The sequence below is a fragment of the Uranotaenia lowii genome, chromosome 3 (assembly GCF_029784155.1).
Source record: "Uranotaenia lowii strain MFRU-FL chromosome 3, ASM2978415v1, whole genome shotgun sequence".
Lineage (NCBI taxonomy): Eukaryota > Metazoa > Arthropoda > Insecta > Diptera > Culicidae > Uranotaenia > Uranotaenia lowii.
This window is the reverse complement of record NC_073693.1, coordinates 3,049,246-3,076,711: the sequence shown is the minus strand read 5'-3', so window position 1 is coordinate 3,076,711 and position 27,466 is coordinate 3,049,246. Positions and strand designations below refer to the sequence as shown.

At 32.5% G+C, this 27,466-nt stretch overlaps 1 protein-coding gene across 2 annotated transcripts in view; it reads right to left on the bottom strand.

Moving 5' to 3' along the window:
* Nucleotides 1-27,466, bottom strand: part of LOC129750593 (sensory neuron membrane protein 2) — a 78,432-nt gene that overhangs the window by 7,756 nt on the left and 43,210 nt on the right. Inside the window, exons 2-7 of one of the 2 annotated variants that reach the window (XM_055745558.1) lie at nucleotides 20,867-21,024; nucleotides 20,645-20,792; nucleotides 20,206-20,340; nucleotides 10,661-10,915; nucleotides 10,361-10,590; nucleotides 10,081-10,280 (exon numbers count right to left, since the gene is read on the bottom strand). In XM_055745558.1, coding sequence (XP_055601533.1) covers nucleotides 10,081-10,280; nucleotides 10,361-10,590; nucleotides 10,661-10,915; nucleotides 20,206-20,340; nucleotides 20,645-20,792; nucleotides 20,867-21,024 — 1,126 coding nt within the window. The remainder of the gene's footprint in view (nucleotides 1-10,080; nucleotides 10,281-10,360; nucleotides 10,591-10,660; nucleotides 10,916-20,205; nucleotides 20,341-20,644; nucleotides 20,793-20,866; nucleotides 21,025-27,466) is intronic. The other variant, XM_055745559.1, reaches the window with a different exon arrangement.

Below are 27,466 nucleotides of genomic sequence, written 5' to 3'. Positions count from 1 at the left end.
AGAATTTATTTCCGAACATTCCAAGATATTTTTAAAACATTCACGCTGGCCACACAACAATTGGAAGATTCGTTAAAAAACGGAACACTGTTGACGAAAACACGGATTATGGAACCTGTTCCCGGAAAGCCGTCTCCACTTGCGATTTGGAAGCGTCCTTTTTCAAATTTGTCACCGGAAGCTGAAACGTCCCTCTTTCAGAAAACTTGCTAGTGAACTTGCGTTGGCCAGATGTTGAATTGTCTGCGTGGTGTCTCTCATGATTATTTGTTGCTCCGTTGAACCATTTGCTGCAGGTGCTCGACTATTCCGAGTTAAACGCCAAGAAAGTCGCTGTTTTTGTTGCCTCCACTTTTGACTCGATCCTTTCGATGAAAACAAAACAGAAATATTTTTAAAATAAAGGTTTTAGAAATAAAAAATTATAACTTACTTGAAGATTAATGTGTTTTTTTTTTCATTTTCGTTCGAAAACTTACACTTACGTTCCGAAACTAACCTTGACTAAAGTGAACGTTGCAATGTCAAACGATAGAAAAGAATAGAGGACAGTTGTATACTCACACATCGACAAAAAACGCGCGAAACCAAATGAGCTTGAGGTGATACAGGTGATATCTGTCCTGAATTCAGGACGATTGATCGAGTACCTGTGTATTCATTTACGATTTCTCCTGAATTTCAGGAAAAGCGAGCCGTCACGGGATTCGGTCGGGTTTTCATTCGAATTTCGTGAATATGAAGTATGTCCCCTGTGATTCGTGAAGTCGTTATCCCGAGACAAATAATTGCAATCTTAGTGTGTAGAAAACATTTTTATTGTATGAATTCATTCATCGGAGTTATAGCCAGAATACTGTTTTTTCGACACACCCTAAAATTTTAATTCTCAAAAAATCATAACTAGCTTACGAAACGTCAAAATTGTAGAAGATAGTTTGGCTCTATCTGTTCACTGGAAAAAGATTTTATGTGTAAATCATGCAAAAAGGATACACCATAATACTTGATTTAAGATTTTTAAAGCGCATGGTTTGCTCATCATGCATTTTACTGAAGACACCGTTTGTCTATCTCTTCTAGTACCTCCGTAATAAATTTTGTCACTTTTAGTTGATGGTTCCTTCTGGTGAAAATTTTCTTGGGAATAGTTCTTCTGTTGAAAAAAAATTCTGGGAAAATGGTTTTCTGGTGTTTAAATTCTGGGGATTTTGCATTCTGGGCAATCATTTTCGGAAAAATGAAGTACAACCACCACTAAAGTTTCCTAAGAATTTAACAATTTTATGTTTTTTTTTACATTTTGGTGGCTTTCGAAGCAACACATACAGTTTTTCGACTGTGATTGAGTAATAATTTTGTTTGTTGTTTGATTTGTTGATTTCGAAAATGTTTGTTAGAAAATTTTTGAAGATGGCTTATGAAAAAGTGAAAGAAATCAATTTTTGTCATTTCTCCAAATTCTCGACTCTCGACTCTCTACTCTTAGGGTACGAACACAGTGAGCGCGAAGCGAACTGCGAAGCGAAATATTCATTCACCGGATGAATTTCGCAAGTTCGCTTTTGAAGGCCGGCCACAGTGCACGCGAATTGCGAAGCGGTTCAACACTGAAAAAAACCTTCGGTGTTGCAAAAATTAATCACACGTGAAAAAATCTTTGCAAATTAACAAAACTGTGAGCGAGGGATACGCACCGCGCAAAAAAAAAACTAATCGGCGTTAATTCCGAAAAACTCAATCAATTAGTAACAGTCGAATTTTGCAGTCTGACGCTATGAAACGCCATCTTAAAATCCAATACGGCGGCTTCCGTTCAACTTTAAAATAATTTTAATGACTGAAAATCGCAAAAAAAAATCTACTAAAACTATGACATAAATATAACAAAATTTTGAAAAAAAAAATACAATATAATAATAACAAATATTACGAAACGCTGACAAAACTTTAATAAAAATATGGCAATGGTGATAAAAATATTAGAAAAATATACCAAATCTATGATAAATTTGACATTGAAATGGCAAAGCCATGACCAAATTTTAAAAAAAATTGACAAAAATTAATAAAAGTTGACTAAATAATAACAACAAATTAGTAATAATGCCAAAACTCGAAATTAAAAACTTTGACAAATATTTGACAACATTATGGAAAATATGAAAAATAAAATAAAAATATGACAATTATAATAACTAATCAAAAATAAAAAATACTATGACCAAAATTTTGAAATAAAATAACATAAATCTGGCAATACTCTGACCAAAATCTTACAAATATGATAAAAATATATGCAACAAAAAATATGAAAAAAAAAAAAATGTTACAAAACCATGATAAAACAGAACTATGACAATTGACAAAGGTTGTCATAGTACTGTAAGATTTTTCTCATTTTATTTTAATTTTTGTCATAATTTTGTCATGTTTTCATTCGTCATATTTTTGTCATAGTTCTGTCAGATTTTTTGTTCATTTGAATGTAAGTTTTTTTTTATAGTTTTGTCTTTTTTTGTTCGATTATATTCGTTTTACCACCTTCTCTTCATACTGAAAGTCTTTTCCAGTACAAATGCATTCGATGATTACTCTTGTATTTGAACTCACGGACATTGGCTTAGGAGGGAAATAACATGCCAACTGAGTTACACATATCACAAGCCCATAGATTTGTATAGATTGTGTCATTTTTTCGTCGTATTTGCGATATATTTTTTACATATTCATCATTAATAAATTATTATTATTATTATTATTATATGTTTGGATTTGTCTTTTTTATTAAATGTTGTGATTTTTATGTCGTATTTGTCATCATTTTGTCATTTTTCTTACATATATTTGAAAGTATTTTGTTATATTTTTATCTCATTTTTCATAATTTTGTTAGGTTATTGTCATTATTTTTGACAAATTTTTGTCATATTTTTTTCAGAACTTTGTCATATTCTAGCCATTTTGCCTTATTTTTTTGTCAGATTTTTGTGATTTTATTGTAAATTTGTTGTTATTATTTTGTCATTTTTGTAAATTTATTGTCAAATATTGGTCCTTATATTAGTTCTGTCAGGTAATTTTATTATCAAATTTTGATTATAATTTTATCATAAATTTTTTTTCTCATTTGTCATAGTTTTGCCGTTTCTGTGATTTTTTTCTCATATTTTTGTCTAATTTTGTAATATTTGTCATATTTTTCGACTTAATTATTTAACCACATTTGGCGTGTTTTATTCAAAGTTTTGTCATTTGTCACTATTTTTTTAGTCATATTTTTTAATTTTAGTAATAGTTATACATATTTTCCCACAGTTTTGTATTATTTTTGTCAATATTACTTTAGTTTTATAACACTTGTTATATTTTTGTTTATTCTTTCCAGTGCTTTTTTGCAGTTCTCTCAAAATTTTTGTTAAATTTTTGTCAGTAATTTTTCATCTACTTTTTTATCCCTTTTACTCATTTCTTATATTGTGGATGGACCTTACGATATTCAGTTATTTATTGCATTTTGAATTAAGCGGAAACCGCCATCTTGTATTTCAAAATGGCGTCGGACAGCCAAATTCGACATCTACTTATTGAGTACTTTCATCCAATACCCATATTGTGGGAGTTTCATGTGCTTTTCAGTCACTTCCAGCATTTTAAAGTTGAGTGAAAGGGGCCATATTGGATTTCAAGGTGGCGTCGGATAACAAATTCCAACTTCTATCCGTTCAGCCCCTTCACCATATACACATATTGTGGGGCTTTCATGCCACCGGTCGTTTATTGCCAGTTATAATTTGTTTCAATAGAAAAAGACTGAACCGCGTTTGTTTCGAAAATCCTTGCTAAATAACCGTGCATTTTTCATTACCAAAACAGAAACGGCAATGATAATTAAATAAATAAACTTTTGAAAATTTTTTTTTTGATAAATCATTTTACGATAAAAAATATCCGAGAGAATATTTTCAGTGTATGTCCGGATGAACAGGATGAATTCGCGCGATCCAGCCGGGTCTTCGCACGAAAATTCGCTTGCACTGTGGCCGGTCCATGTTTTTTTCAACGTGTTTCAATGAGAAGCGGTTTTTCGCGCGAATTGGAAATTCGCTTCGCACTTCGCACCGCGCTCACTGTGAATTCGACCTTAACGCTTGACTCTCAACTCTCGACCAAGGTTGCCGAAATCACAGACAGATCTGTAATTTCACAGAATGTTAAGCAAATTTTCATCACAGAATCTGTATCACAGAACACAGAATTTTGAAATATTTACAGCTTTTCCAGAATGTTTGAGTATTAAATGAATTACCAAAATCATAATTTTTTGGCCATTTCTTACTTTGTATTTGGAAAGTATGATATGATTGGTAATGTTAATTGATTTTCCCAACTGAAATGTAAAAAAAACCCAATTTATCATGAACTTTCAATGAACATAGGGAAAAAGCATCACAAAAAACTATCACAGATCTTTTGGGTATAATCACAAAAAGTCGGAATTTTTTTCCCAAAAACAGAATTTTTCGGCAGCCTTGCTCTCGACTTCCTATCTTCGAGCTCTCGATTCTCGACTTTCGACTCTTGACTCTCGACTGACGACTCTCGACTGACGACTCTCGACACTCGACTCTCAACTCTCGATTCTCGACTTTCGACTCTCGACTCTCGTTTCTCAAATCTCGACTCTCGACTCTCGTTTCTGAAATTTCGACTCTCGACTCTCGTCTCTCGTCTCTCAAATTTTGAATCTTGGCTCTCGACTCTCAATTCTTGACTCTCGACTCTCGACTCTCAACTCTAAAATATCGACTCTTGACCCTCGACTTACATAAATTGACTTTTGATTTATGACTCTCGACTTTCGGCTCTCATCTCTCGACTCTCGAATCTCGATTCTCAACTCTCGATTCTCGACTCTCGACTCTCGTCTCTCAAATCTCGACTCTCGACTTCCTTCTGTCGACTCTTGACTCTTGAAACTCAGTTGTCGACTCTCGACTCTCAACTCTCGACTCCTGACTCCTGACTTTCTACTCTCAACTTTCAACTCTCAACTCTCGATTCTCGACTCTCAACTCTTGCCTCAATTCTAGACTCTAAATTTTCGACTCTCGACTCTAAATTCTCGACTCTAAATTCTCGACTCTAAATTATCGACTCTTGAGTCTCGACTCTGGACTCTTGATATTCAACTTTCGACTCCTGGCTCTCGACTCTTGACTCTCGACTCTCAACTCTCGACTTTCGACTCTCGAATCTTGGCTCTCGACTCTTGACTCTCAACTCTCGACTTTTAAATCTCGACTCTCGACTCTCGACTCTCGACTCTTGACTCTTGACTCTCGACTCTTGACTCTCGACTCTTGACTCTCGACTCTTGACTCTCGACTCTTGACTCTCGACTCTTGAATCTCAACTCTTAACTCTCAACTTTCGATTCTCGACTCTCGATTCTGGGTTCTCGATTTTCGACTAACAATTTTCGACTCTCATCTCTCGACTTTCGACTTTCGACTCTCAACTCTTGGCTCTAGACTCCATACTCTCGACTCTCGGATTTCGAGTCTCGATTCACGACTCTCAAATTTTGAAGCTTGGCTCTCGACTCTCAACTCTTGACTTTCATATATTGACTCTCGACTTTCGGCTCTCGACTCTCGAATCTCGATTTTGACTCTCGACTCACGACTCTCTAATTTCGACGCTTGATTGTCGACTCTCAAATCTTGACCCTCAATTCTCGAATCTCAGCTCTTGACTCTCGACTCTCAATTCTCAAATCTTAAATATTGACTTTTGACCCTCGACTCTCAAATATTGACTCTTTACTTTAGACTCCTTGACTCTCGACTCTCAACTCTTGACTCTCAATTCTCGATTCTCGACCATCAGCTCTTGGCTCAGAAATCTTGGCTCTCGTCTATCGTCTATCGTTCCCCCTCTCTCGTCTCTTTTCTCTCGACTATCGAATCTCGACCATCGGCTACGCTAAGCTCACAATTGATCCAACGTTTTGATGTGTTCGGTCGATAATGAGCGCTATGAAATTTGTCAATAGCCAGACTTCGAGTATAGCTGCATCAGATGAGATTCCGATTTATAACAGCTTTCTTGTATGCTTTTAATTTTAGAGACGATAAATAGAATGTTTTAAAAAAATTAAATAAAAACATCAACTCATATAACATAAACACAAATCTTTGTAAAATATTTTTCATTTTTTGTTTTTATTTCTCTGCTGAAATCATAATTAAAGCTTAATTCATTTAGAAATGGGACACTATATTTTGCTAATAGCTCATTTACTAGCAATCGGATATTCAAAACTTTTACAGCAATTTGCTGCCTGTAAAAAGTACTATCAGAACTATGTTTTTCAAAATTTAAAATTTTCGCGTTTTTTGAGATATTAACGATGTGAGTGAAAAAGAATAAAATAATTTTGCACAGTTTCCTTCAAATTCCGTTATTATATAAGGCTGGAACAAATATAAATTTCTTCTTTTGTCACCCCCCCCTTCGAAATTTCTAAAAACCAGAAGGGGGAAATAAATAAAGTTTGAAGTATTTTATGTAAATTTCGAGAAAAAAATCCAATAGGATCCGAAAGATTACAAGACCAAAAAACAAATTTTGAAGATTGGAGTTATTTCAACTTTTGTATTCTTGATTGGATTGAATTTTTCGATAAAAAATTTCTTGATTTATAGGTTTTGTGCAATGATATAGTATACAATTTTTTTTGTATACAAGCTTTCGTGCAATTTATTCCAATTTATTTGTTTTTCGCATTATTTTTTATTGTCCCCCCCCTCGCGATGTTCCAACTCCGAGTGACAAAAGAAGGATTTGAAATTTGTTCCGGCCTAATTGATAGCTGACAAAACCGTTGATTATTTCAAGAATTACTGTGTGTGAGTGGTGGAAAAGTATGCAAACACTGTAGAAAATTTCCACAAAGTTCAAATCAAGCATTGGAGTGAAGAAAAACAAAAAATTTCAAAACGAAAACTTTGGTTTTCGTTGTTTTTAAAAGCCTAAGAAGAATAATCTTGTATGTACCCTTCGCAACCTACGATTTATACCAACCGATTATACTTTAAGTTCAATCTCATGATGGTTTTACTTAGTTTTTATCAGATTTTGCCAGCAGAGATTCCACTAAAAACGCTTTAAAGTGGCTCAAAAATATTCATATGTTTTTAATTTGTAAACAGCTGTATCCACTCAATTGTCCTCAGCTTCTTTTAAAATAGAAGTATTTGACTGAAAAGTAGCAGAAATTGAAGAAGGAGGATGCAGCCACCTAAAATACAGATTAGACGAAGTAAAAGTTTGAAAAACTGATCAAAATCATGACTGAAAAAAGTGTGCGTGGGTCGATGGGAGGTACCAAGAATAAAGTAGAAAGATTTCTTACAAAAAACGAAAAGATTACCTTAATTTCCTTCATAGAAAGTATTTTGATCAAACGAATGATTCTTGAGATACACTTATTCGTAACTGTCCCATTTCTAAAAGATCTAAGTTTTATTCTGATGGATTAAATTTCCTTCACAAAATTGCTAGAACCATTTCAAAGTAAAAAAATTACAGTGAATGATATTGTTTTGTTGAGAATCCAAAATAATTGAAAAAAAATCCCGTATAGGGTAACGGACTTATTTTGGACCGGGTACATATTTTGGACCACCTTGCAGCTTTTTTTCAATCTTTCTCTTATAAATCATGCTTATCATGAAAATTATGAACAAATATAGTTAAAGCTATTTCTTATGATTCTAATCACATCTAAGTTTCCAATTAAATAAACTGATAAGTGATAGAAAATTGAAAACAAAGTTTTGATTTCTGACAGTTGGACCAAATCAAGCCCGTTTCAAGAGGACGTGCCATTATTGGAGTCAGCTTTGAAGAAGTGTTCTGCCTAGCTGTGATGAATTTAACAACTACAAACATGTTCACAGCTATGATAAAACACATGAAAACTAGTTAGCAAGCTTGAAGAACCAGAAAAACTTGTTTTTATCGCAATTTGACTCATGTCGAAAATAGGTCCGACTTAATTCCTTAGGGACTTATTTTGGACCACCCAACATAACCTGAGTATTTAACTCGCTGTTAAATGTGTTCATGAACGTAATAAAACGTTGTACGGCGATATGAAATGATATGCACACTATTATAATCGCTTATTATAAATAAAATTTGGTCCTTTTGGCATTATTTTATTTAATCAACTTGCTAAAGCCCAAACTCGCCTTTAGAAGGGGTTCACTTCAATTGGCATAAAACCAAGTCAATCATTGTTTTTACTTACTTTTTGTCACTTTTCTTCAAACCACGTTAATCTTACAATCTACATTAATGGCAACTGTTTGATAAGCAGTTGTCGAAAGCTACTGCTTAAGAACATGAGAATATCTATTTTTTCAGCCCCTGTGGTTATGCAATCTATGAAAAAAAAAACTGTTGAAGAATTTACTCCAACGATAATTTATTTTCGTTGGACCTAAGGTTTTTCAAAGATAAAACTGAACTTTTGCGAATTTTTCAACAACAAAAATCTGGTTAAAGATGGTTAAAAAGATTGCATAATTCTCGCATATTTTTATCATTTTTTGAATCTATGTATTCTACAGAACTGAAGACAAACCAAATCCACCAAGGTTTTGGAAGTCAAAATTGATTGTCAATTGATTGATTGAAGTCAATTGATGTCGCGGAGTTGTTGATGTCAGACATTACTAACGTATCATTGGGTCGCCTGAAGGAGATTTGCGTTCCAAAAATTGGTCCTAAAGATACAAAAAACGAATTTCGTCGAGAATGCAGTGTACCTTCGGAATTTTCAAAACATTTAAAACACATTATAAAACGGAGGAGTTTTCTGTTCTTACTATATTCTTATCGAAAATTACTGTTTTAAAGCACAAGAAGTAGTAAAAACAGATGGTTGAAGTAGGGAATATTTAATAAACAAAGGTACCTAAATAGAGATTGGGGGAAAATTAAAGAAAGTTAGTCCAAGAATTGATTAATGTGAACAACCAAAACTTGTCAACAAGTTTAAGAAAGGAAAAGATTAACTGAATTATTCTCATAATTACGCCTCAATCGTTGTCATAAATAAAGCAAAATTTAGAATAAACACTTATTTAGTTTAAGGGTGGTCCAAAATAGGTCCAAAGGATGGTCCAAAATAGAAACCTGGTGGTCCATAAAATACCGACCAGAGTTATGATCGAAGAAACGAGTTTTTAGGGTTAAATCTTGTTACTTTGCAACAAACGACGATATGTTTCGACAGAAAAAGTCTCAATCTTCGTAATGAATGGATAAAGCAGTCAAAAATTGTAGTATGTACAATTTTATTTCAGAAAATAGCATAGGCACTTCCCAAAGCGGTCCAAAATTGGTCCGTTACCCTAGTCACCGATGATCAATAATGCGTTCAGTTCTAATCTTTTTTTAAACACTCGCTGTGGCCATTACCGAATGAAACCAAATGTTGATGTCAAATATTGAATCGTCATCGAATGATGAAGAATTTGTTTTCCGGTCATTTAAACTCATCTGACATTTGTGAGAATCCTTCATGATGTTGATGCATATTGAAACAAATATCAAAATCGCATAAAACGAAGAGAACTAGGAAATATATAACACAGATAGGTACACTTTTTGATTGACTGGCGCTTAAAAATATCGCCTCGACCATCCATTCGTGACAGGCTTTTATTTCCCAATTCAAACTCATTAGGGGCTAACTGTAAACAAACAGCTGAGCGTGGAGTTTCAGAACGATCGTTATCTTCGGATCGTGCGCGATTATATGGCGCACGTAATGTCATTCACAAAAGGTGTGAGTGACGCGTTGAAGTTTCGGGTTTTTTCTTCTATTTTATGCAAATCAGTGCTATAAAAGCTGTTGGTCAATCTGATGATCAAATCTACAAACTCCCAAAGAGTGTATTTATTGTGTGTCATTTCGGGATCGGAAATTTGTGGAATAGCTGGATGAGAAATTTCCCATGAAGAATGACTCAACCGTGACGACGATGAACAACAAGAACTTACCGAAACACGTGGACAGATCGAGCGCTCCCTTGTAGAGGCAACCGTTGGCCTTGACGATCGCCTTGGGTATCCGGTTGACACAGTAGCAATCGTTGCCGTACTCTGGGCCGATTTCGTTCAGGAAGGTACTGTCCGTTTCGTACCGGAACGCCGGGATTCCTTCGTAGCTGGACAGACCCACATACTTGATGTCAACAGTTCTGGCGGATGAAAAGTTTGAAATAACAACGAAAATGAGATGTAGGTTACAGGTTTATAATTTTTTGGATTTGTGAAGTACCTGCAGATATCTGAACTGAAGATGGTCATCTTTTGGACACCTTCCCGGAACGGTGGATAGCCAGACCCATCTGTTCCGATAACTCGATTACATGTGGACGCTGGACCTTGCGATCGATTGTTCCAGTTGTCCAGCGTATTTCGCCCATTCCAGTACTCGATCATATGCGTTTGCATGGGATCCTTGATACCGGTGTTGACCGTGTAAATTCCATCATCGGTCATGTTTTTCTATTCGAAGCGAGAAAGAACCATTCATTAATACCGTAAAACCAATCGATTTGATATTCATTGAACCCACATGGTTGAAGAAGGAAAACTTCATCGATCCATCTGGTAGAACCCTGATGGTTTTGGTGTTTCGCTTCTCTATTTCCTTACAGATGGCTTTCGCAATACCGATCACGTTCACACAAAATGGAACTCCATCGAACAGGAACTCTTTCGGGGTGGTCCTCAAGAACATCGAATCGGGCCGGCCAAAAATTCGATTCAGCTCCACGTTGATCAACCGCAGACTGTCGTAGGTTTCGTCCTCAGCAATTTGGAGGATCGACTGAAGGGATTGGTTGATTTTTTTCCCCCAATGGAGTATGTTTGTGTATTCATCGATGAAGTATCGATTTTTGTATGTGTTTTGTGTTTGGTTTTCGATTTTGTTGTGCATAGTTGTGCAATTGGATGATGAGAAATGGAACGAAATTCAAAAGAAAATGGGAAAAATGCTATTAGGATCGTTTACACAGAAACAGATTCGGTTAAAAATGTGATCTACAAAAAGGTTGCAATTATATACTCGATATTGCTGTAACCAGATAAGAAAAAGTACCTTGCGCGTCAATGAGAAGGTGTTATCAATAACCGGCAACAATAATTGACAGCTCACGAAAACGTGAAATGCGCGTGGAATTGTTGATGGTTGTGATAGATACATACATACATAGCGATGATCGTGTGATGATAACTGTGGGAAAGTTGTGATGTTTGATTTTAAAGTGTTTCATAGTTCATATGATTCATTGATAATAATTTTCTTGCGTTTCTGTGTTCGAAACACAGAGTTTTCGGCCAAAATACAATCGAAGACACGATTTGACAAAGGAAGAACAGTAATTGTGGCTCAGAGATTGTATTTTGATATTGTGTATTGTCAAAATACAATCTCTGAGCCGCAATTACTGTTCTTCCTTTGTCAAATCGTGTCTTCGAGTGAAATATTTGTCTAAATTAAGGCTTTAAAAAATTATTCATAAAATGCAATTGATCAGTTAAGAAAAAAGTTATTAATGAAAAACCAGCATGCTACTTCCTAGCAAAATACCCTAAGACCCTATTGAGACTCAAGCAGATCTTGCTGAAATTTGGCATGTGACCTTCTGGTAAGCTAATTATCCATTTTAAAACTTAGTTCTTTTAGAAATGGGACACTTTCTTTTGCTGATAGCTCATTTACTAGTAATCAGACATTCAAAATTTTGACAGCATTTTGCTGCTTGTAAAAAGTACTCTCCTACTTATATTTTTGAAAATTTTAAATTTTATTTACGAGTTTTTGAGATATTTACGATACAAGAAAAAAAAATTTTGCACAGTTTCCTTCAAAATCCATCATTATCAAATTGATAACTGTCAAAACCGTTGATTATTTAGATCATTGTGTGTGAGTGACGGAAAAGTATGCAAACACTATCAAAAAAGTCCACAAAGCTCAAATCAAGCATTGGAGTGAAGCACATGATCGGCAACTACGGTTAAGGGTCATCAGGAGAGTCAAGTCTCATAAATGCCAGATTTTTGGATTTTTAATGAGCTAAAAACTTGGACAGATCGCTGCAATGTCTAACAAATTTTTTTTCCGATTAGCTGAAAGTGTTGTGTCATGTAGTGTCATTCAAACTTAACCTCGAACCACACATTTTTGCTAGTTCAAAAGCTCGTAAGCTGAATAGCCGGTACCGAAGCTACGAGGCAGATGATTTCTGATGGACGAAAAAACTGATGAAAACCCCTATTTCAAACAAACTTCAGCGTTTAAATCCTATTACATGTCTGCTCGTGGAAGGGTCCATAGCATTATAAAGTTTATATTTTCTGATTGTTTTGTTTAAAAATATAATGAATTGCCAAGATTCTGCTTCTTTGAAAAAAAAACAACAATTTTCAAAACGAAACTTTTATTCACAACGAAAACATTCTGAATCGCCTGTGAAATTCAATGCCATCGACCAAATAAGAATGAATGAATGAAAGAATGAAACTCCCCTTTTATTCGATTAAAAGCAATACAAAAGGAATCAATGGATGCATAAGGTTCTGAAATCAATTTTTTTCGGATTTTTTTTAATATTTTTGCTAACATTCAATGTAATTTCAACTGTTTTTTAAGCTGTCGAAAACTAGCGCTGAAAATTCACCTAATAATCTATTTTTCGACACCGACCTTCTTGGGTATGTTTCAACTGTTTCCATGATGTAAAAAACGCCGTGAAGTAGACAAGCAATTTCAATATGTAAATATTCATATTCCTAAGTTAACAAAGGAGGTGAAAATATGCTTGTCGAAAACTAAAACTTTTTGTGTGGAAAACTAAAATTGAATGTCGAAAACTAGACCATCGAGTTTTAGTAAAAGGATAATAAAAGCGTTTTTTTGAAACTTTTGATCAATAAAAAAGGTAGAGAATGAAGGAAAAAGTGTGATTCATATAAGCAATCATATTTGAAATGAAAAACTTTAGTCAAGTAATTTATTTTCATGGTTTATCTGACAAACCAAAAAAAAAAAAAAACTATCGAAACCTAGGTAGTTTGATCTATGGATGAAACAAAGATTCTGAAATGAATTCCTGATGACAAAAATGAAATGTGCCCAAAACCGCCTGAAGATAGGATTTGTTTTTTCAATTCAACTTTTTATTTTATTTGCTTCGATTATGATTTTACTTTTAAAATAGAATCTATTTTGTCTGTTTATTAACTTTGGTTCATATTTTAAGTTGATATTTTTATTTAGGAGGCATCCATAAATTACGTAACGCTCCTGGGGGGGGGGGGGACAATTCGTAAGCTCGAACGTTACGAATTGTGACATAGGGGAGGGGGGAGGTATGCTCATCGTTACGTAACGATTTTTTCCTTAAAAATTTCAGTTCAATCGCAGCTATTTTGATGACATGCAATTTTTGTACAATGATAATCAAACTAATATCCGCCTCAAATTTGTAAGCTTCAACATGATTGAAACTGGTAACCTTTCCTCTTTGAAGATTCTGAGATAGACTGTATTGAATATCTGTGAAAAAACGAACACAAACACATACAGGATATCTCAATGAAACATGATGTTTCCTCGAAGAGATTCCTTTTTACTTAACTCTAAGCGTACATCTTTCGAGGATATGAAAAATATTACAAATGCTAAAACCACCGACCCACCGAAAGTGTACTATGTATGTCGTGACCGGGATTTGATCTCATACCTCCTGGCTTAGAAGACTTGAAGGCTATCCTCTACGCCTTGGGCGGCGGATTAAGACGAAAATTTCACTATTTTTTCTCAATTTGATTGAAAAAAAATTTTTTTTGATTCTTCCAACGAACAATACTGCATGCTCCGTGAACAAAATAATGTAAACAAGGTACATAGATCATCAGTTAACAAGCACAGAGCAGCTCGTAGTGAGACAATCAATTTATTAGAGAAGTATCATAAATGAAAACTTAGGAGTGATTTGGATAGATATCAATTCCGTTTAGAAGAACGTTGAAAAATTTTGTTAAAATTTTTATTTTACCTTCGAAAATCAGTATTCAAAAACATGATAAGATGGGGGGGAGGGGGTAATTATCAGCGTTACGTAATTTTCAGAGGGGGGTACGTCGAAGCGTTACGATTTGTGACATACGAGGGGAAGGGGGTTAAAAAAGTGCATTTTTTGCGTTACGTAATTTATGGATGCCGCCTTATATTATCAAGCATTTTTATTATTGATTCTTTCTTCAGCTTTTTAAATAACTAGAAAAGGATAGTTATGTATCCGTAACTTTTCTTATTTTTAATCACAGGCGTTCAAAACAGTTTTCAACATTTAGATTCTCGTGGTTTACAGATAGATCATAGGAAAAGTTTATAAGAAGCGTGAAGCGTTTCTTTTCTGTTTCTATCTTTTATTCCAGATTCGAGAGATTTTTTTGTTTGTTATCTTTATTATAGCGATTTTCAGTTTTCAGGTTCATCTCTTATTTTCTTATCCGGGTTTTGGGAAACAAAATATTTTAAGTGATCTTTATTCTTATTTATTCACTTCCAAAGAAATGACGCACCTATTTTGTATCAAGACTCATGGAGTGTTTTTTGAACCCTGATAACATTTTATAAATTATAATTTTCCTATAAAAAAGGAAAAAAAATTAAGGTTATATCACAAAGCTTCAGGTTACTGACAAAATTTAATTCTAGGTGTGAAAGCCGTACTATAAATTATTTTTTAAAAAAATTCTAGAATTCAGGCACTAAAAATTCTGTTATACTGTAGAGTAAAAAAAGAAGAAGTATCATTAATAGATGATATGTTAGGGTAGTGGCTCCAGAGAGTAATTTGTATTTAAACGACGGGAGCACTTATTTGGACTGTACTCGAAATTCATTAACAGTTTTTCTTTTGTGAATAACTTTTGATTGCGTGAATAGAATTCATCCACATTTTCATCAAAGTTTGCTAGTATTGTTTAACATGTGCAAAATTTGGTCAAAATCAGTCAATCGTTTTGAGATAGTTAAGAAACAAGAAGAACATAGAAATCAAAATTTGACTTGGACCTAAACACCCAGTAGCGGTGAACTAGAAGCGCATTAAAAGCGTACCGTCAAACGGGGCATCATGCAACAGCGGGGTTCGATGCAACATTTATATAACACTACATTAAATCAATTTTTAAATTAATGTATTGTAATAAAGTTATCTTTTAATGATCACAAAATAATGATGACATAATTTCTCACATCTTAAGCTAGTTTTCTTAAGTTTTTTATTTTTATGTAAAATTTGAAAAATCGAGCAATAAATGTACAAATTTTAACATTTTTTTATACCGAAAAAAACTTTACTCAGTATGACGGATCGGCTGGATAATATTACCAACAAACTTTTTACTGGTTTCCTCATGTTATACCAACATTGTTGGTGTAAAAATATTTTTCGAACAATCACCCAATTTTTTTAAATAAATATTTATAAAATTTCGTTAGGTGTCTGGGGTTAAATGCAACAAAATGCAAATCAAAGAAATACCTTGTAATTCTCGTTTCCATGTGTTGGAATATGAATGTCTTGCATCACGCGTTTGTAAACATTGGAATTTCATTGATCCAAACATTTACTTTAATGATTTCAGCTTTTAGAATTTATCGTAGTATTATTTAACCCCTAAATGTATGCAGCATCTTCATTTTCAGAAAAAATGTGAAAATTAGTTATTACAGACCCAAAAACTACTGCATTTGGTGTTGTCATGCGTGATGATCTTTAAGGCATCGCTAATATATTAAAAACTATAAATTTTCGTACGTGTTCATAAGATTTTTCATTAAAAACAAAGTTTGTTGCAAGTTACCCCATTTTCTAAGGAGGGTGAAAATCGCATGTTTTTAGAAAATTAAAAATAACTGAAGAAACCTATAATTTTTCTAACAACGCCAATTTGATACCCCAGCGTCCTTAAAACTTTTGATGCATAAGGGGTAGGATTAATTGTGAACATAAGTTTTTGAGAAGCCATTGAAGTTGAAAATTGTTGCATGTTGCCCCAGTTGACGGTAGTTGATCGAATCTTTTAAGGCAACATGAATTTCAAGTAGGCATTGCCTTGCAAGGGCGTCAAAAATTTCGCTCTGTAAAATAAGTGTTTTTCCAGAAGTAAAAATTAGTATGAATATTATTAACCGAACATGGAAGCCAGCTGATGAAATCTGCGAATGTGAATATTGTGAATTAATTTTGAAGAGCGCTGTATCAAATGGGAAAATCTCGTGGATATTTCATACACCGGAAAGACGTGAAAAGCGGTAAAACTGCTTTGGAAGTTTCGGATGCAAAATGTCGCAGTATCAAAACATCATCAGCCGTGCTCTTGCCAACTAAAGATGAACGGATCCGATTCAGTGAAGAATGTATCCCCTGGATGTCAACTAATTTGGTGAGATCTAACCTTTTCACAGTTTAATTTCTTCAAAAAAACCTATACGAAGCGTTTGGCAAGGAACTCCACGCTTTATTCCCTCCTTGTTCCAGTATCTTTTGCATTATTTACCACATGGTTGACCTGGCCGTAGTAAACTCTGTAATAAATGTAGAATAGATCACGTTGGAAAGAAAAATAAAGGACGAAAGTCTTTCATTTTCCGGGATGTTTAAATGTTTTGGTTATGTTGGTAAAAGAAGAATAAGAAGAAGAAGTTGATCGAATCTATCAAGGCAAGAAAAGTGATTTCATTCAAACCCAATCCTAACTTTTTAGCTCGGGAAGTGGCCAAGAAGATAAATTTTTCTTCCTGGTTTATCTAGCGAATCTAGAAATAGGTCGATATTCATATTGTATCTACAAGGCTAGGAAGCCTTCTAGTCTAATCAATAAAAGGAACACGAAGGCCACATCGTAAGCAATAACGTTTGATCACAAGCTGTTCGAGATTCTGAAATAATTGGTATGTAATAGAAAAATTTTCCAAATCTGTAAAAACTACTTTCCGAAGGAATATTCTGGTTTATTTTGAAAAAAAAAAACAGACTGTTAAGTGCCTGGAAATTAACAAAAAGTGGTTCACTGTAAGTGAGAAAGATGGTAGTGCACAAAATGTGGTTTCTATGTTCTTCTGCTTTCTCAGCTATCTAAAAAATGACTTGACAGATTTTCACCTCATTTTGCCCATGTAAACAGCTAAGTTTGCTGAGAATGTTAAATTATGTTCACAGTATTTAAATGTAAGGTAAGGTTAAATAAAATGACTAGAAATTTAATATGGGAAGAATAAAAGAAACATTGCAATAGTTCAAAAAACACCATTACAAAACTTAATTCTTATCCATGTGTGTGTCTAACTTATCACCACTAACCTCACCCCATCATCAAATAATCTCACTTTATAATAGTCTTTTAAAAAATTTTGTTTTAAAAATGTGTAATTTTAATCAATTATTAAAAACAATGAAGGTATATACTTTTTTTTCTGGAATCAGAAATTTACAAATTAATAAAACTAAAATTGAGTGGCTTTTCAGATTTTTTCCCTTTTTCTGAAGGATTTAAACCAAGCTGGTAAATTCATCCCAATTCCGAGGGTTATTCAAGAAAACAATCAATAAAATAACATTGACTCAGAATCAATATCATGATATCAGTTTTATAATATAACCCAATAATTGTGTGGTAATTTAACAGTTCTAAGTCAAAGAATAATTCATTAGCATGACCATAAAATCCAAACGAATTAAGTTTCAATAGAGTTTTTGATGATAATCCACCATGTGTGTACGGATTCACCGCAGTAAAACCAAACTTAAATATGAAAATCGTTGGAATATTTATGTAGAAGAGCATATTAACTGAACCTCGATTGGACTGCTTCAAAATTTCTGACTTATTTTTGTTGAAATCAACCTTTTATTACCTGGAAGAAATTTCGATGGAAAAGCTAAACCTTGCTGAAAATTAGAATGAGATGAATACTAATGATACGTAAGGCCCTTGTTCTGCTTACGATGTGATCCATACTAAAAAATTGAGTGGAGGATCATAACTGACGTGATAAAAAGCTCTTATACGTTCATGAATGATCAATAACATTTCTATTCAACTAAGATTTTGTCAAAGCAATCGAAAGATTCCTTTTAATTCAACAACGATTTAAGAAAAGTTCAGATACCGGTATTTACTGGTATTTCGATAGTAACTTATTATCTACTTCAGTAGGCGTTTTCGATTGGATCGTGGTTGAATTAAAAAGAAACCTTCGATTGCTGCGATTTAGTTAAATTATTCAATCAAGTAGGCTCAAAATCAGGGTTGTCAACTTTTTTTTTCGGAAAAGTCTGGAAGATTTTGAAAAAATGTTTGGCAATGTCTGGACACCTAAGTTTTGAAGGTGATGACCTATTTTTGGTCCCCAGATCTCAATGTTGCAATAATCTACTTCGGTCACTATAACAGTCACGTGCTGTGTCTGACTCTCAATTTAACATACATCTTCAAAGCATTTGATGACCAATTTGAACTTTCACAGTTTCTTAGAACATTTTATGTCCAAACCCAAAAGTCTGGAATTGTCTGGAAGAAATGTCAAAAGTCAAATGTCTGGGAACCTGAAAAAATGTCGGATAAAAGTCCAAAAAGTCTGGAAGGATGACATCACTGCGCCCAATCCATATTACAGTAGGTCTTCGTGTTTTTTTAAAGGTGGTAGGTATAAGAATTAGCGCAATTAAAATATCGTTTTTTCATAATATTCAACAAATTCCCTAGACTTATAGTATAAGATTTAAAAAAAATCTTATCCTAAAATAATCAGTTTGCTCGAGGTTCGTAAAATTTATGAATTTTACAGAAAAGTTTATTTCACTTGAAAAATATATGCGAATCATTTGTTTCCGCGGTTTTTAATTGTCCATTTTCCTCAACTTTGTATGATCGAGTTTCGCGTTAGCGTTTAATAAGTTCTGGAATTAGATTTTCAACCCAAGCAAAAATGTTCTTACAAGATATGTATGGCTAGCGATAACTTTAAATTTAATGGCATGAAAAAATCTAATTTCAAACAATTCCTAAGCAAAAAACTATCTGATGAAATTGCATTTAGATGGAGTGTAAGAATTCAAATTTCAAACTACAAATTTTTCATCGACAGACAGCTTAGCGTTTTAAAGCCTTTCTCTTGGCAGTTTTGGAGAAGGAAGCTTATCAATCGGATACGTGTGGATACACTGGCCCTTGTTCGGATGGCGCACTAATCGAATATAATTCAAACGCTTTTGATTAACTAAGACTAGTTTTCCTCATTTAAAACTTAAATTGTTATAGTCAATCGAACTGTATTGACTGTGTAACTGTGTGTTGTGATTTGTAAGTATGATGGCAGTGCATGACCATTAACCTCCATCTACGATACTTCATCCTACATCGCTACTAAATATATAGGTATCATATGAAAAAAGCTAGCCTACTATACCGATTGGTTTTCTATGCAGCTACCGGCATTGCTTCTTCTACAATTAGTCCGCCACCCGAACAAGAGTGATTATGTACACACACACTAAACACAAAACAAACAACGGGCAGAGGCACAGAAAAGGTATGCGGGTGAGGCGGGGGTGGGAGTGAGTGTAGGTAGGAGGCAAGAGGTGTGGCGGAGTAGGCACAAAACAAAAACATAAACACATAATAATTGGTGGAAAAAGATTAAAATAAAAAAGGAAAATTGGAGTGACTTATAAAGGGAAAGGAGAGGAAGGTCCAGCCAAAAGATTAGCTCTTCAACCGACAAAGCTAGTTTATCACAATGGCAAATGGGGAACCTGATTGGAAAAAGGTAAACAGTCCTGGTTTGATTTTGGGTAGCTTCAATGAACCAATCTAGTCATACAATGGAATGGTTCAATGCTACAGCAGGCGGCCTCAAGCAGGATAGTTTACCTAATTGTTTTGACGAGTAGAAATTTTGAGAAAACCGAACCAAAGTCCACGTTTGCTATGATTGTGTTAAAACTAAGGAGGCATTGATAGAGTACAGACATAAATCATACTAGGTGAGTAGATAAGAGCTTAGAAACAAGAAACAAAAGAATCAAACATTACTTGGATTGGCGTCGTTTTCTCTATAATTCTTTTAATGACTCTAACTACGGGAATTTTTTCGAGAGTATTGTTAACATCGGAACGAAAGTTTGTGATCGTTTCCTTGGCTTGGTTATCGATAATTTGCAATATACTCTGAAATGGAGAATATACACATGAAAGAAAGAGAGAAAGAAAAGAGGTCGGTATTTATAAAAGAGGTCGTTTTAACGGGATTTGGTTGTTTTTTTTTTGTTTAAGTTTTAATCTACAAGGAGAAATTTGTCAACTTGATGAATGAACTAACCTTGCAGAGGAGAGTTAAAAAACGATCAAAACACATTTTCGGTAACGAAACGAGTTACCTACACTTTCTACAGAAATATGATGATGATGAATTTACACAGGTCGAAGGAAATTTCCACAAAGGAACAAGTTCGAAACAGGAACCTGAACTTACATTCATATGCATATTGAGCACAGTGAGTTGATCATTCTCCGTCAGTGGATAAGACGACTCGGCATCAAAAACATACATCTGTTGCTGAGAGAAATGCACTTTGGATCTGTCACGACTGAATCGTATGTTGTCCTTATGACGATATTGGCTACAAGAAAAAAACCGAAAATTAACAACAGTAAAACTTTCTTAATGGGCATTCGTAGCACAATGGATACTCACAAATAGACATAGGGACCTATTTCCACCACCCTTGGTTTCCGGCCCATCTGGACTTCGTAGGGATTGGTGACGTTGAAGATGTAGACCTTGAAATCTAATGGCTGGGGAAGCGCTTCCCATCGCTTGAACTGGGGCATATCTTGCCGAAGTTCTGTGTTCTGAAAAATAAAAGAAAACACCGGTTAGCTATTCGTTGGCAAAAAAAAGTGGTTACAACTTTTCGAATGAAATACGACAACGATAACATCAGTTGAACTACCGTAATCAAAAGTCGCGTAGGCGGCTTTCCTTGACCAACAAAATTAAATCCGTTTCAACGTGGTAAAAACACTTTCTTTCAATCGCAGAAGGCCGCGCTTTAATCGTTTATTCCAAGCAACCTTGCCCTTAATGTATCCAGAACCCTCAAAGCCATTGCGTGACAGGAGGAAATTTTCTTCACCGCCTGCTTTCTCGTTCTAAAAGGTGAATGTCCTTCTCTTCAAAGCCACGGCTAACGCTGAAGCAACCCAAACGACCAATGCAAACTTGACTTGGCTTGGTTTGGGTGGCAAATCAAAAAGTAGGCCACGCTACCGGGGATATCATTTGCATACGGGCGTTGCTGTTAAGATTGTTATTGCCCGATCAGAGCAATTGGTTGATCGGCATAAATTATTCACCTAAACGACTGAAGTGCTTCCATTTCAATAATCTCTTCACTCACTACACTACAGGCTACAGGTCGGCGTTTTGTTTTATTTGCTGATTGCCTGTCGAGCTGTGTGATTCCTGTCGCGTTTTGTTTGATGATAATTCGGAAGATTCACCCGATAGATCATCAGCACACTCCATGTCGATTATGATAGCCTACAACAATCCGTCAAACGGCTACTCAAATATTCAACCAGTTGGTGCCCATCGAGAACCAGAAGTCACAAATTATTCATAGGAACCTGTCCAGTCTGATAGGACTTCTCGAGGAGGAAAGGGGTGTTGATTCACTTCAGATGCGTGCCACAGCACAAAAGCGGCAAGGTCGAGGCGAGCAAATATTACTTTTGTATTTCGATTCGACCGATTGGCGTTACAATCATGTCTGTGTTTTTGTGCTGTGGTTGCTTTGTCAAGTCCAGGGATAGTCTGGATTCAGGCGTTTTCGGCGAGACTGATGTATGGTAACGTGTTGTTAATATGTGGATACCTAGCTCTCGAGTGTGTTTAATGCACACTTAGCGTGTCGCTATGAATTACAAGTGCTCCTCTTCGAAGTTCATTTAGATTATATCATTACCTTGCTTTACAGTGCATCGGAAAAATGTAGTAGTGATTTTTGATAGACACTAAAAATAATCGATTAGATTCAAAACGACCAGGCTTCAATCAATCAATACGAAGAATCAAAACAAATATTTCATATTTTAAAATTATAAAAAATTCTTTAAATTTATGTAACCATCTTGTTTTGATCGCCAAAGACATATTTTTATTTCGAGACATATTTTACTGTAAGGAATGCAATTTATTTTTATTCAAATTAGCAACACATCAAATTTTATGAAATCTTAATAACAAATCGGAGTTGTTCAGTTGAGTTGATTTCAAATGTATAACTTGATCTTCTATTTTTTTAAGATTTCAAATAACTCGTGCATTAAAAAAAACCTACAGAGCCAAAGAATCATTTGTACAAAATCGGTAACAGACCATTCCTAAGCATGTCTCTCGAAACAAAATGATAATTTCATGCAAGTAATACTTTCTAGCTCTTAAAAGTTTTAATAACAACATTTGTTCACCACCTTTTTCTGCAAACCTGGTAAAACTAAAACTAGAGAGCGATATTCGCATGAATACGTGGTAATTCTTCCGTAAATTTTAAAATTAAATTAGAAATGACTTTGAATGATTTTAGACCTTAAAAATTGTTCTAGAACTAGAAATTATTCATTTCTTAAATAATTTGCATTTTATTAGATTGATTAATTTTATGGTTTCAGCTGCAGTGTTTATAAAAACATCCAATAATATCCTCTATTCAATAAAGGAGATAGATCCTAATTTTAAACTGACTTTTTAGTGTTTGGATTTGAATTATCTATAATATTTATAAATAAATGTAGATTCCATGAAAAATATAAAATGATTTCTTTTTTTTTGGAATTATGGATGAAATCTTTCTCCAATTCTAGCCCAAAGTTTACTGAATTTATAGTTACACTTGGATTACAACCTAGCGATCTCAATTTATTATTGATAACATTGTCAAGAATCAACAAATGTGTCAGTATGACAGAATCATCAGTAATTTAATATATTTCTGATTAAAAAATTGCAAAATAGAGAAATTTTAAAACTGTTACGTTTTTTTTCGATTAAAGTTTTTTTTTTTAATTTGCAGTTTCAACTTCTCATTCTTATTGCACAAGTTTGTCTAAGAATTTGTATTTGATTTTTTTATAAATTAATTTTATGGTACTTGCATTTCATGTTAACTTGAAATTGATTTCATGATACATTTTTATATGAAATTTAAGGAAAATATCGCAGGAAATATCACAGGAAATATCACAGAAAATATCACAAAAAAATTCAAATTATACCATCTTCCAAATGCGAAAAAACTTTTTCATGAGAAATTGATAAACGCTGTGAAATTTGAAATTTAGAATTTAATATTAACTTGTTATGAAGACAAGATTTTGTATGATTTTTGAAAATAACAATTTTGAGTTAAATTTGAAATGACTTGTATTACCTTCATTCAGTCAAAATGGTCAAAATTGTCAAAACTGTTAAAATTTTCAAAATTGTCAAAATTGTCAAAATTGTCAAAATTGTCAAAATTGTCAAAATTGTCAAAATTGTCAAAATTGTCAAAACTGTCAAAATTGTCAAAATTTTCAAAATTGTCAAAATTGTCAAAATTGTCAAAATTGTCAAAATTGTCAAAATTGTCAGAATTGTCAAAATTGTCAAAATTGTCAAAATTGTCAAAATTGTCAAAATTGTCAAAATTGTCAAAATTGTCAAAACTGTCAAAATTGTCAAAATTGTCAAAATTGTCAAAATTGTCAAAATTGTCAAAATTGTCAAAAATGTCAAAATTGTCAAAATTGTCAAAATTGTCAAAATTGTCAAAATTGTCAAAATTGTCAAAATTGTCAAAATTGTCAAAATTGTCAAAATTGTCAAAATTGTCAAAATTGTCAAAATTGTCAAAATTGTCAAAATTGTCAAAATTGTCAAAATTGTCAAAATTGTCAAAATTGTCAAAATTGTCAAAATTGTCAAAATTGTCAAAATTGTCAAAATTGTCAAAATTGTCAAAATTGTCAAAATTGTCGAAATTGTCAAAATTGTCAAAATTGTCAAAATTGTCAAAATTGTCAAAATTGTCAAAATTGTCAAAATTGTCAAAATTGTCAAAATTGTCAAAATTGTCAATATTGTCAAAATTGTCAAAATTGTCAAAATTGTCAAAATTGTCAAAATTGTCAAAATTGTCAAAATTGTCAAAATTGTAAAAATTGTCAAAATTGTCAAAATTGTCAAAATTGTCAAAATTGTCAAAATTGTCAAAATTGTCAAAATTGTCAAAATGGTCAAGCTTGTCAAAATTGTCAAAATTGTCAAACTTATCAAAATTGTTAAAATTGCCAAAATGGTCAAAATTGTCAAAGTTGTCAAAATTGTCAAAATTGTCAAAATTGTAAAAATTGTAAAAATTGTAAAAATTGTCAAAATTGTCAAAATTGTCAAAATTGTCAAAATTGTCAAAATTGTCAAAATTGTCAAAATTGTCAAAATTGTCATAATTGTCAAAATTGTCAAAATTGTCAAAATTGTCAAAATTGTCAAAATTGTCAAAATTGCCAAAATGGTCAAAATTGATAAAATCGTCAAAATTGTCAAAATTGTCAAAATTGTCAAAATTGTCAAAATTGTCAAAATTGTCAAAATTGTCAAAATTGTCAAAATTGTCAAAATTGTCAAAATTGTCAAAATTGTCAAAATTGTCAAAATTGTCAAAATTGTCAAAATTGTCAAAATTGTCAAAATTGTCAAAATTGTCAAAATTGTCAAAATTGTCAAAATTGTCAAAATTGTCAAAATTGTCAAAATTGTCAAAATTGTCAAAATTGTCAAAATTGTCAAAATTGTCGAAATTGTCAAAATTGTCAAAATTGTCAAAATTGTCAAAATTGTCAAAATTGTCAAAATTGTCAAAATTGTCACAATTGTCAAAATTGTCAAAATTGTCAAAATTGTCAAAATTGTCAAAATTGTCAAAATTGTCAAAATTGTCAAAATTGTCAAAATTGTCAATATTGTCAAAATTGTCAAAATTGTCAAAATTGTCAAAATTGTCAAAATTGTCAAAATTGTCAAAATTGTCAAAAATTGTCAAAATTGTCAAAAATGTCAAAAATGTCAAAATTGTCAAAATTGTCAAAATTGTCAAAATTGTCAAAATTGTCAAAATTGTCAAAATTGTCAAAATTGTCAAAATTGTCAAAATTGTCAAAATTGTCAAAATTGTCAAAATTGTCAAAATTGTCAAAATTGTCAAAATTGTCAAAATTGTCAAAATTGTCAAAATTGTCAAAATTGTCAAAATTGTCAAAATTGTCAAAATTGTCAAAATTGTCAAAATTGTCAATATTGTCAAAATTGTCAAAATTGTCAAAATTGTCAAAATTGTCAAAATTGTAAAAATTGTCAAAATTGTCAAGCTTGTCAAAATTGTTAAAATTGTCAAAATTGTCAAAATTGTCAAAACTGTCAAAATTGTCAAAATTGTCAAAATTGTCGAAATTGTCAAAATTGTCAAAATTGTCAAAATTGTCAAAACTTTCAAAATTATCAAAATTGTCAAAATTGTCAAAATTGTCAAAATTGTCAAAAATGTCAAAATTGTCAAAATTGTCAAAATTGTCAAAATTGTCAAAATTGTCAAAATTGTCAAAATTGTCAAAATTGTCAAAATTGACAAAATTGTCAAAATTGTCAAAATTGTCAAAATTGTCAAAATTGTCAATATTGTCAAAATTGTAAAAATTGTCAAAATTGTCAAAATTGTCAAAATTGTCAAAATTGTCAAAATTGTCAAATTGTCAAAATTGTCAAAATTGTCAAATTTGTCAAAATTGTCAAAATTGTCAAAATTGTCAAAATTGTCAAAATTGTCAAAATTGTCAAAATTGTCAAAATTGTCAAAATTGTCAAAATTGTCAAAATTGTCAAAATTGTCAAAATTGTCAAAATTGTCAAAATTGTCAAAATTGCCAAAATTGTCAAAATTGTCAAAATTGTCAAAATTGTCAAAATTGTCAAAATTGTCAAAATTGTCAAAATTGTCAAAATTGTCAAAATTGTCAAAATTGTCAAAATTGTCAAAATTGTCAAAATTGTCAAAATTGTCAAAATTGTCAAAATTGTCAAAATTGACAAAATTGTCAAAATTGTCAAAATTGTCAAAATTGTCAAAATTGTCAAAATTGTCAAAATTGTCAAAATTGTCAAAATTGTCAAAATTGTCAAAATTGTCAAAATGGTCAAAATTGTCAAACTTGTCAAAATTGTCAAAATTGTCAAAATTATCAAAATTGTCAAAATTGTCAAAATTGTCAACATTGTCAAAATTGACAAAATTGTCAAAATTGTCAAAATTGTGAAAACTACCAAAATTGTCAAAATTATCAAAATTGTCAAAATTGTCAAAATTGTCAAAATTGTCAAAATTGTCAAAATTGTCAAAATTGTCAAAATTGTCAAAATTGTCAAAATTGTCAAAATTGTCAAAATTGTCAAAATTGTCAAAATTGTCAAAATTGTCAAAATCGTCAAAATTGTCAAAATTGTCAAAATTGTCAAAATTGTCAAAATTGTCAAAATTGTCAAAATTGTCAAAATTGTCAAAATTGTCAAAATTGTTAAAATTGTCAAAATTGTCAAAATTGACAAAATTGTCAAAATTGTCAAAATTGTCAAAATTGTCAAAATTGTCAAAATTGTCAAAATTGTCAAAATTGTCAAAATTGTCAAAATTGTCAAAATTGTCAAAATTGTCAAAATTGTCAAAATTGTCAAAATTGTCAAAATTGTCAAAATTGTCAAAATTGTCAAAATTGTCAAAATTGTCAAAATTGTCAAGATTGTCAAAATTGTCAAAATTGTCAAAATTGTCAAAATTGTCAAAATTGTCAAAATTGTCAAAATTGTCAAAATTGTCAAAATTGTCAAAATTGTCAAAATTGTCAAAATTGTCAAAATTGTCAAAATTGTCAAAACTGTCAAAATTGTCAAAATTGTCAAAATTGTCAAAATTGTCAAAATTGTCAAAATTGTCAAAATTGTCAAAATTTTCAAAATTGTCAAAATTATTAAAATTGTCAATAATGTCAATAATGTCAAAATTGGCAAAATTGACAAAATTGTCAAAATTGTCAAAATTGTCAAAATTGTCAAAATTGTCAAAATTGTCAAAATTTTCAAAATTGTCAAAATTGTCAAATATGTCAAATATGTCAAAATTGTCAAAATTGTCAAAATTGTCAAAATTGTCAAAATTGTCAAAATTGTCAAAATTGTCAAAATTGTGAAAATTGTCAAAATTGT